The sequence below is a fragment of the Amphiura filiformis genome, chromosome 3 (assembly GCF_039555335.1).
Source record: "Amphiura filiformis chromosome 3, Afil_fr2py, whole genome shotgun sequence".
NCBI classification, from domain to species: Eukaryota; Metazoa; Echinodermata; class Ophiuroidea; order Amphilepidida; family Amphiuridae; genus Amphiura; species Amphiura filiformis.
The window spans coordinates 16,819,386-16,831,830 of NC_092630.1; the positions used below are offsets into that span (position 1 = coordinate 16,819,386).

The 12,445-nt window shown below is 35.4% G+C and overlaps 1 protein-coding gene across 1 annotated transcript in view; it reads left to right on the forward strand.

Moving 5' to 3' along the window:
- Window positions 1-9,077, forward strand: part of LOC140147096 (prestin-like) — a gene marked incomplete at its 5' end in the record, with an annotated part of 28,967 nt that extends 19,890 nt beyond the window's left edge. The window contains one exon of the mRNA XM_072168870.1: window positions 8,454-9,077. Within this exon, the coding sequence (XP_072024971.1) occupies window positions 8,454-8,969 (516 nt within the window). The remainder of the gene's footprint in view (window positions 1-8,453) is intronic.
- Window positions 9,078-12,445: the final 3,368 nt, after the last annotated feature.

A 12,445-nucleotide genomic window follows, 5' to 3' on the forward strand; every position in this document is an offset into this window, starting at 1 on the left:
GAATAACCTATTCAATAAATTCTGAGGTTTAGGTAAAACTTGCCTACTTTTTGGTGGCCGCTTTTAAGCTTAATTAATCCATATTCTAGGATATTACTCCCCTCTCCCTCTGGAATGGGAGTAGAGGTTTATTGATTTTGGTGTAGGTAATGGAAGATGGGGCTGGGATTTAGAAAATTGGACCCAAAAATATATAAAATATATTAAAACAGTACAATGTATGAATGGTTCATATTTTGAAATGAATTTTGAATTTCTGTCCAAATTGAAGTTTCTTTTCCAAAAAAGTAGCATTTTTTCCAGGTTTTGTGAGAAACTTTTGACAAAACAACTTCCTTGTGATGAAAGCTTGACGACTCACAAGGACTGACTGCACCAGTACTGTGATAAGCGATGGCATATTCGTAGAAGTACTTTCTAGTAACAATTTTTCTAGAATTTTGTGACCCAATGTTTTGCCATAAAGTTTGACAGTGCTACCCTTCCCAGCTTCAAATCACTACACACACCTTTCCACTTCAAACCAACCTACTTAGAACCCTCACAATTTGCCAGCGAAGTGTTACGTGTAATCCGATTATCACTATGTCAACTGAGTCCTGCACCACGATCGAAATGATCGCTACACAAAGTCTATGGCATGTATTCTAAAAGGTGTGTGATCCAGTTACCAGGGAGTTATGTAACCACTTCGCTGGCGAATTTTGTCATAAATATCATTAATATATTGATTTTCAGGAAGCTTGCTTATGTGCTTAGCTATTATGGAATAAAATATATTAATAACTGTTATTTTTCATATATTAAATATCTGTACAGGTGTCTAAATTTAGTTAAGAGGTAATACAAAATATGGTAATAGCAAGTATTTCAGTACTTTGTTATATACTACTATGTGCTTTGATTGAGGTTCAGTGTTATGCTTCAAGACTTGTGTTATGGATCAACCAAATGAGTCATTTGGCATAATTTGATTACGAGAAATATTTTTTAAACATTGTTTTACTTTTTGTGTATTTCATTTCTACGTGGAGAATATTAATTAATGCAAAAAGAATGAAAAGTAATTGAAAAAGAAACAGAAAGGTTTTTATTTTTGCTTGACAAATGGCTCAATTGTTTGATCATGTCCAGTGTCTTAGCTAGCCGTCCATCCAGTCATCCAAAAGGACAAGGAGATTTCACTTTCTTACTTGTGGCATCCAATCACTGAAAAGGACGGGGAGAGTTTGCAACTGTGCAAAGTTAGTCAGTAAATTATTTTCATAGCTGTTGTGGACAGTTTATTCAACCGTGAATTTGACCACATTTCCTGAAATAATGAAGAATATCAACACATATTTGAACTTGCTGAATGTTTAGTACAGCCCAGTAGTACCAGTAGTAGGCTGCTAAACCCTGGTTAAGACACTATCGGATAAAATAAAATGTTTGTGGCATTTTTCTCAAAATAGGACAATTTTGGCTCAAACCAGTCAATATGCTTTCCAAGGGTATATTAAGTTCTCTCCTGTTACTCCCTCCTTAATGAACCAAATTAGGCATTTCTAGCTAAGACACTAATCATGTCACAACTAAGAGTTGGAAGCAGGTGGATGCTTATACTCTGTTCAACTCATAATAGGTGAAATTATTCAGTTCATGTTAAGGGAACTGGAATGAGCGTTTAGAGCGTTTCGACAGCATTTTTTGTGGGACATGAGAGCACATCAGACCTATCAAATTGCATTCTGAATACGAAGAATGTTTTTCTGATATCAAATAATTTTCATTTTATGAAATTCACAATATAATACAAATTTTATGACAAATTATTAAAATTTGATATTTTTCACATTTTGAAGATATAACAGTCCTCGAAGTAAGTTTTATAAATTTAATGATATTGTCTTAAAGTGTATGTAGCTGGGAGGAAAAGTTAGCGATCAATTGAAAATTTTGACCTTTCATATTGAAGATATGGATTTTTCCCAAAAGACCTTATTTTTTTTGGTGTTTTGGGAAAAAAATCCATATCTTCAATAATGAAAGGTCAAAATTTTCAATTGATCGTCGGCTTTTCATCCCACCTACATACACTTTAGGTAGAAATCATCAGATTTATAAAGTTTACTTGAAAGTACTGTTAAATATCAAAATATCAATTTTTAATGATCTGCCATAAAATGTGTATTACATTGCGAATTTCAAAAAATCAAAATTATTTGATATCAGAAGACCATTCTTCCTATTCAGAATGCAATTCGATATGTCTGATGTGCTCTAATGTCCCACAATAAATACTGTCCAAACGTTCATACCCCTTCCCTTAATGCGCACATCAATAAAGTCACAACTTTTGCTTGTGTAAAGTCACAAAAGCGGACATAAGTCACATATGCTTATGAGTCTCGCCTGTTAGGAGCTGAACAAAGTATAACAGGTGAACTAATTTGTACTAACAACAAATTTGTTTTAAACCCTCAGAGGTCTGTATGCACAAAACAAGTTAGACCTGGTCTAATTAGCCCGGGTCTAATTAGACCTGGTCTAAATATGGAGATAAGTCATACAGAGAAGGAACTCTTTGGTATTTACATACCTTATTCTATAATTTTGTAGATCATGTTAAGGGCAAATATGTCATTGATTTCACTAAGTTAGCTGCAGTTTAATTTTTGGACTTTACTAGGAGTAAAGGAGATTAAAGTGATCCCTCCCTAAGTCTAACCTCCATAGTTAGAACATTTCTAAAGTTAGACCTGGTCAAACTTGTTTTGTGCATATGGACCTCATCAGTCAGTGATTTTCAAGTAATACAGAGTGCCCATTATAAACATGCAAATATACCAGTCTACATCTGTGAGTCACAAGGTCTGTTAGTCCCAAGGTTCACTAATTCTAAGGGTTACTAAGTCCATAAGTTTGCTAGTACCTAACCCTAAACCTAACCTTAAGCCTAACTTTCGGACTAGCAAATCCTTTTTATTGTTAGGACTAGTAAAACTATTATAACAGATAAGTGAACCTTATGACTAACGATCCTTAGGAATAGTGAACCACAGGACAAGTTAACCTTAGGACTAGCAGTCAAGTTCCCAATATATCACAATGTGTACAAAGAAAGCTGTAATTTTTGTATTTGAATTTCACTGACTATTTGAATGAGTCCATCAGTAGAGGCATTACAAGTCTCTTTTCTTTATCCTTCCTTCAGTGGACAGAAACCATGGTGTAAAAATGTGTATCAAGTGTAAGTAATAAGACGTTATTGGGCATGAAAACCTCATATGTACTTGTGGCCCTTGAACATGTGTAAAACAAAATTGCCAAGAGGTTATATGAGAGGTTTTGCATTAAACATGGTCAGGGGCTAATGACACATGGGAGGATTTTCCTGCCCAATGACGATGACTTGATGTGTACAATCCAACACAAAATCAAGTCACCGAGACTCACTGGGACAGGACCCATCATCAACTTAATCAGTAACCAATTGGGCTATTCCAGTTGAAATCCATATACCCCCTATGAAAGATATGACCTTAATCTCCCATACAGTGGAGTCACTCATTCAGGTGACCCCATTTGAAATTCGCACTCCCTGTGTGCAAGATTAAGGTTGTGTCTTCCATAGGGGGTGTCTGGATTTTAACTGGAATAGCCCAGTATTGCTGAAATCCTACATTCCCTAGTATTCTTGGGTGCCAAGTTATAAGCTTTTTTATATACCTCATCTAAAGATTCCCGTCATCTGATTGGTTAAAAGAGCGGGCATAGTTTTGACTATGCCCGCAAAAGTAACTATTCCCCGGGCATAGTTCTGTGCGTGTGCGTTTTTCCCAGCGTAAAATGATACCAGATGACAAGAATCTTAAGATTTGGTATATAAAACAAATATTGACTGCTTTTTATTCGGGGAATGGTTAAAATTATAGGCCCGCGGTGATCTCAAAACCATGACTATGCCCTGAGGCGTAGCCGAGGGGCATAGTCATGGTTTTGAGATCACCTTGGGCCTATAATTTTAACCATGCCCCTCATAGCAGTCAATATTTGTATAATAATGCTGGTGTACTAATGTATTTTAGCATTGTTAGCTTCATATTTTCGCCTATATCTCAATCAATTTCACTATTGCCATCTTTGGCCTGATTGGATCATATTGTATCGTGTCACAGATATTGATCATGTCACAGGTATTGATTTACAAATGCCTCATGAGATTGTGTTTGGTCACATATCTGTCCTCATTCTTGTGTGTTGGTGTCATGCATGTCTGTTCTTACCTGAGACTAGTATACATGGTCTCAGGTTCTTAATTCCTCATTTTGTTCAGAAATGTGGGGTATACTGATGCATTGGAGCTGATATACATGTTTGCTCTGAATTGGGCAAACTGCAAAATGTAAATTTTGACTGTGATACAACAATATGTGATTTCAGTAAAAAAAAGGAGTTATGCCACAAATGCTTAGTGAAAATTGGTTGCTCATGCAGTAGTCTAAACTTGAAGTTTCATTCATTGTTATATGAAGTTTCTCTGCTGCTTTCTAGATCACTAGATATGAGTTTTATTTCTAGTGCTTTTCAGAATCAGCAAAATCTGGGAGTTTGCAGAATATATTATGATGCATTTATGCTTGACATGCTTTCTGTTGGTGTTGGGTAAATCTTGCAACAATCTACAGGCAGCCACACCCAGCGGGCCCCAGAAATAGCTGAAATAATCTTAATTCATTATTAATTTTTGCTTTACTCTTACGAGAAACAAGGACCTTTCCATGGACACTTTAATCCCATGGGCACTACCACCTTTCTTACAGTACCCCTGATTGGTTAATTACTTTAATATGATCATCTCAGAACAAATAATAATAGAGCTTTTAGATATCATAGTAATTTAAGCTTAATTCCGTTCAGCCATACTGACTATTCTTGTCACATCTCTGATTGGCTCAAAACATGATATAGTCCTCTTTATAACCAATCAAAATAGTTCTTAGAGGTTGATTATTTGGCTGGTAGGGCCCATGGGGTTAAAAGGTTTATTAACCCCTGGTGCTTCCAAGGGTGTGCAATATCATGCCTTACGATGTTGATGATATTGCGATAATTTTGAATATCACAATTTTTATGCTTTCAACAATGTGCCTACAATATAAAGCAATTTCCTTATACCTGAAATGATCTCCCAGTAATGCTTTTTCAAGTCCCATAATGCAATGTGGGACCACGGAAGTGACAAATTCAATGTTGTGACTTACATACATGCAAACGTGTGCAAGTTTCAAAGCAAAAAATTACTGTATATCTAAGTAAATTTGTTACAATCTGAAATAATATTCGGGTAAAACATAATTTAATTTTGATAGTCTCAAAATTGAGCAATTTTTGAAGGTCAAATTTTATGTGCTCAAGTTGTTTTGAAGCTTAAGGAAGCTTAAAATCAGCAGATGCCCAAGCCTACCCTACCCTCTGGTCTGGACTCCCACCTGAGCATCACCCATTGACCCCACTAGGACTAGTGGCTCTTTGCTCATGTATCCCATGCTGTGAGGCACTGCCCTCTGCTTTCATAGTGGTGTAATTTGGATCCATAGATTAATACAGACTATTCACCAACAGGACGAGTCCCAGCATCAGCCGTTAGTGAGGGCCAATCGTTCCATGAAGTGCGAGAGACGAAACTGCTACTCATGCACATACTGCATATTTTTATGGTCTTTTGCGTAAACGTTAAACGTGGTGACATGCAATGCTCTGTCGCGTAATGTGCAGTAACACAACACTGATTTGTTTAACACACACAATTGAACGATCAGCCCTCATGAATATGCAAGAATTCACAACATATAATAAAGCACTGGGAATAGTCTGTATAATTTTTAGTCTGTGTTTGGATTATGCTAATTGTATCTCATTAAGAATGCTTGATTTACATGTTCGTTATTACTGGTGGTGGGTTATTTTGCAAATGTTATGTATTATATATAGCTCTATTGTTGTTGTTGGGGAAATCTCAAGTTCATGCATTAGTCAATGTGTTTACTATATATTAGTATGACCATGAAGTAATGATATAATTGTGTTGTCTGTATTGTATGCCAAATCATTGCATATGTTACCACAGATTTGGTATTGGAGATGATATAGAAATGACCATCATTGTTTTAAAAAATATACATAAAAAACAACACAAATTTTGGCCTATGACAAATACCAGGATAATTAAATTCCTACAAGAGGCTAACCCCTCCCCTGGAAGATGGAAAAAATATAGAACATTTTGGAATTCCAATCAAAGTTTCCAAACTGTTAAAATAGTTTTCAGTGGGATTTTAACCTGAATCAAATAAAATATTCTGTCTGGATTGACCATATGTAATGTAATCAAGCTAAATGAGTCGTTTATCGCCAATATCGATCTTGAGATAGGCCATGTGATGATGTTTTCATCAAAATAAAGCTCTGAAAATGTCACATATAATGTAATTGAAAAGTGATTTTGATTCTGCTCGACAAACGATTTATTTTACTTTAATCACGTCACATTTAGTTTAAGCGGAATTTGGGTAATACATGTAGTATCATGGGAGAGGGGTTCATCACAGGTAACGAAACCTACAGTAAACTCAAAAGTCATGGGTTGAGTCATTCAAGATTTTCGCGAGAAGATATTTTCGCGATTTTGAAGATTTTGTCAATTGTGCGAGAATTAAATTTCGCGGTTTTGATATTGATACAATAGAAACCTAATGCAAAAGGTTATTTTCGCGAGTTTTTATTTTCGCGATTTTATGTCCACTCGCGAAATTCGCGAAAATAAAAACCTCGCGAAAATTTCTACTTATACAGTATACATATGCCCTTGATCTTCCATACTGAAATCTGTGGTATCTGCTATTCTATCATTGCGTCTTCATAATTGATGTTATCAGTGTTAGTATTAGTGTTAGTGTTTGCTTTACATTACTGTATAAGTGGTATTTTTCGCGTACAGTTATTTTCGCGATTTGGAGTGAGCGACACATTTTCGCTGAATGTTATTTTCGCATGATTGCCCAGTCCTTCCCTATACTTGTAATACATTATTGCATACATTCATGAGGTGTTATTTTAGCGGTTGGAGCTCTAATCATAAATTCGCTAAAAAATAAAACCCTCGCTAAAATTACCACTTATACAGTACTCTGTCAGCTTGAAAAGGTTGATGAGGATTGAAGAAGTTAGAGTCACACTTATCAAAAGCTTGACAACCTTTCCATCCAACTTGCACCAACTTGTTAAATCCTTGTTGCTTGTTATGAATTCCTGTTGTGAAAGCCTCTTTACTTATTTTTATTATTCTCTTAGCAAACCAACCATGAATTTTTCTCACACATATGCAATCATTTTCCTCATGTACACATCTCTCACTTGTGTTAGGAGACTACCTAAAAGATTGATAATGTCCTAGCAGCTCCCTTTGAAACTCACTCTCCCTCAGGGGAAGATTCAGGTTGAATCTTTCTTAGAGGGTGTATGGGATTCAAATGGAGCTACCTAATATGCTCATTCCATCTGTAATTCATACGCCCCCTGTGGTTTATATTTCCAAAATCTTCCACAGGGGTAGTATGTATTTTAAATGGAATAGCCTAATGATCTATTCCAGTTGAAATTCCTACACCCCTGTGGAAGACATGACCTTAATCTTCTACACTGGGAGTATTGACTTCAGATGGGGTTACCTGAATGAGTGGCTCCATTTGAGATCTACAACCCCCTGTATGGGAGATTTATAAGGTGATGTTTGAAGGGGGTGTAGGAATTTCAGTTGGAATTTCCCATTTATCATGTTCCTGAATTCAAGTATCAAAACGAAAGTTCCCTTATTTTGACAGAGCAAAAGAGAAGCAGAATTAAGTTCTGCAATACATTGTTTGCTTCAATAGCACCAACAGTTTTATACTACCATGGTTACCATGCAGTTGATTTGAATAACATGGATCCCACTCTAACCAGTTGAACAAAATGGGGTTTCTTGCTAGAGTGCTAATTTATTCAACAGCCACTAGGTGCAGATAATAACTTGTTGATTTTTTTTTTTGATTGGCATACTTTTCTTTCAGTCAAATGATCATGATGGAAACAATATTTTGTACTTTTGCAAATTATTAGAGATTGAAAAACTCAATGATCTCATTGAGGGAAACCAATTTTTGTGATGAATGTACGAAATATTTGCTGATTTGACTATAGCATGTAATACTCTGCAAAACAATATCATTTGGTAAAGTTTGCAGAGAATTTATAATGAGATTCCAACTCATGAAATTAAATTCCCAACAAAATTGGAATGGTATCACAACAAAATTGACTCAAGTCTGCTGCTACATTAAGAGTCGACTTTGCCTATTTTTGAGAGAAAATAGTGAAAATATTTTGTTTTACTGTACTCCTATTAATTTGTATACCATATATTTTTACAGACCAAAAGCAGCAGATCAGCTTCAATGTACGACTTTGATCCAGCAAGTATAGCTGCCTCAAACCTCTCACTCCACTCTTCATCAATAGCTGCCTCATTGGAAGAGCACATAGCTGCCAGAAGAAGCAGTGCTTCCACTACAACCCTGTCTGATGTTAAAGAAGAGAACCAGAAACCTCCGGTAGAATTACATGATAGCCAGCAAGACAGTCACCATGGTGACAATCACCTTGGAAACAATCATGTTGATAGTAAACATACAAATAGTCAGCCAAAGAATGGTCATGATAGCCAGCAAGACGGTCACCATGGCAGCAATCACCATGGTAACAATCATGTTGATAATAAACATACAAATGGTCAGCCAAAGAATGGTCAGTCTAAGACTGGTCAAGCCCATACTTCAGATGGACATCAGAACAATGGTGGTACTCGGTATAAGCCGTGTGTGAATCTCGCATATGAACCTGAACATCAGATCGCCATTGGGACACCGATGGAAGATACTAAGCTTTAGAGGAGAGAGAGAAAACGTCTCATATTGAGTTTATTATTGATCGATGGATCGATCAATCAATCGATCAACCAATCAATCAATCAATCAATCAATCAATCAACTTTATTCCTATGATCAATCAATCAACTTATAACCAATCTGATTATGGAGGAACAGCAGAAAGGCCAGTGAGGTCATTCGTTTCGGGAGTGGTCTTTATGTTATACTTATGACTGTAAATATAGCTGTTACAGGGGAGATCCATACACCCCCTATGGATGACACATCCTTAATCTTCCACACAGGGGGTGTGTATTTCAAATGGAGTCTCTCATTAAGTTAACCTCCTATTTGAAATTCACACTCCCTGTGTGGAAGATTAAGTTATGTCTTCCATAGGGTGTGTACTATGTATGGATTTCCATTGACATCAGCAACTAAAACATTTTGATTTCTTGCCAATAATGTTTGCATATGTTATTGTAAGTACCAAATTAAAGTGTACATATACAACTTTATACATATGTATATTTTGTGTAGCAGTGTATATTATGACAATAGTTTTGTACACAAAATACCAATGTCAACCAATTTTGCCTTAGAAACATAACAAATCTTACCAAAAACCTTAAAATTTATTTACATAAATAGAGAAGTATGTTTAGTACCTTGCCACGCTACTATTAAATGTGGCCCACTAGATATTTTTGTATTCACTCTACACATATGAAATGAGATGATCCTAGTTTAACCTATTTGATAATGGAACATTCCTGTTTAAAATACTTTATACCATGTTAATTCTATTTAGAGCACTGCCAAAATATGCATCATGTGGATAACTCCATTATAACTGAGAGGTTGCGACTTCTAATGCTAATGCATGATTGTATCTATAAGTAAGGTTATAGGGCTATGACAAATACGCAATTAGGGAGGTAAAAAAATGCAAAAAACTGTGATTTCCTGCCAAAAACACATGTTTTGTTTTACGAGGTGCTAGGATCAATCTTGGTTGATTTAACAAATATTTTGGAAAAAAAATTGGGCAAAAAATTATAATTGATGATGAAGTGAACACAACTTGCCACTTTGCCCTTTTTGTATACAAAATTAAAATTTTTGTCATTCTTCCCGTTCTTTTTTAAAATCAACTGCAAATGATCCTAGCATTTGTCACAAGGTCCAGAGACTCTCCATATCTGTGATTTTTTCCTAAAAGCAGAGATTTGTGCCGCAAATAATGCAATTGCATAGTTGTTGGAGCCCTAGGTTAGGTAAATTGAGAATCAATTACAGTACAGAGGGATATTGAATTGATTTGACTGATGAATGCTTAGAACTTAACATTAGCATAAGAAATCGCACTCTCAAGTATCACATGTCAAGAAGTCTTTTTGCATTGTGGCATGGTTATCAGGGAATATAATATTTTTTTCAAAGTATTCACAGTGTTTTTAATTTGTATACTAAGAAAAGTTTCTATTTTTTGTACATTAGTAATATGTTTGGGAGTATGCATAACTGCATGTGTTAAAATCCAGGCATCTTTGATGTTGGAGTTTAAAAAGTGGGTCTTTTCAAGTTTTGTTTTTTCGTTTTGGGTTACATGGTTTGTTTGTAAAACATGGTTGGTCTGTAAGGACACAGTCACGCTAACAGCTTGTGATTGCAGCTGTGGAAAAAACACTGATATACGCATGAGATTCATAAGCAGAGTCAGTTACTGAGACTAATGTATCAAATACAATCAGCCTTAGCCATGAAGAAGGCCCTCAAAAAACATGCTGGCATTAGTTACAGTTTAGGAGAGGAAAAGAGAGAAAGAAGTAAGAAAGCCACTTCCTACAAGCAATTTACTGTTAACTTTTACTTTGGGGATGAAACAGGAAATGAAGGTTGTTTTGCCAGCAGCTGTTATCAACACCTTTGTCTCATGAATGTCTTTGTCTGTTACTAAAAACTACAAGACACATTTTGTTGGTTTTATTTAGTTTGTTGTGTAATTGTATGAAATCTACTTTTCATGATTGGAACCACGCTGATCAAAGAAGACAAAGAAGTGTCTCAATATGTTGTCTCATTTTGATGATATTAAGGTTATTAATTATTTTAAACTGTTGTGATTTGGTAGTTCACCGTATCTTACGAATGGTAGTGAGCTTTGGCAAAAACTGCATTGCTCAATTCATAGCGAGCGTGTAGAAGAATTAAAATATCACAGTTATACTTTTATAGGTGCTGCGGTTCTTGAGTTACGTTGTAAAGATGGCTGAAACAACAACACTTTTGTAAAACGTACATAACTCATTAACTACAATAAATTAAGCAAGTTTGCAAAGTATACGATTTGTAGAATGAACTTTTGCAAAACATCAAGGTGTTAATTTTCAATAATATATTGATCTAGATAATGCCAATAGATTTTTAGGTTGCTTCGACCAACAATACCTCGTCTACCCTTAAGTAATGGATAGGCCTACTTTATTTAGAGATTTTTAACCACAATAACTTTTTCTGGCTTTCTGGTGATGATAACACAAATCTTTTGATTATTAGTTCTTGAACAATTAGGGCATCAAAACTGAAAATTTGAAAGGGCCCATTGGTTGTGGCTTATATATTGATGCTGTTAATTTTGTGATTTGTATTTATATTCTACAATGTACAGTACATCATTTGAGTAGTGACTTTGTAGCGAGCCAATCTAGTTGAGAAATGCAATCATCATGTGCAATATTGCATACAGGGTGATATTTCTATAGGGTGTTCCAATAAAATTAAATGGAGCCCAGCCAGCATGTAGATGTCACTAAATACTTGGTATTAATGGGCTATTTCAGTTGAAATCCATACACCTCCTATGGAAGACATGACATTAATCTCACACACAGGGAGTGTGGATTTCAAATTGATTACTGTAATAGTTGACTTCATTTGAAATCTACACCCCCTGTGTGGGAGAGTAAGGATATTTGTTTAGTGGGTATATTATGATTTTAACTGGAACTGCCCAATGCTGCTGTTGTTCAAGATAATAATAACATTAATTGGCCTTTAAAGCCATATTATAACATTTCCATAAGAAATAGAATTGTATTTTTTGGTATAAAATGTTAGTTTTCACTGTCAGATATGTCCTCTTTTAATTTGGGCCCAAACAGACGAGGCAATACAAAGAAAATCGCTATATAATGTCACCAATGTGAGCAACTCATTCGAACGTGAGTCGTGTTGGTTCTTTTGATATGTCACGACTGCCTACACTTATGCACATCGTGTACGGGTTCGACTAATATTTCCATCGTAATAATAAACCGTCTTATTAAGACAGTTTATGAAAAATATTGAGGGCGTCCTCCTCAGCAAATGTTATAATATGGCTTTAAAGGAACATACAAAGATCTGTCACTGTTCAGGATTGGATCCAACCCGACTGGATCACACTTACACACATTTGTGATAATTGCTTTACTTTGACTATAGTTTGAAGAATA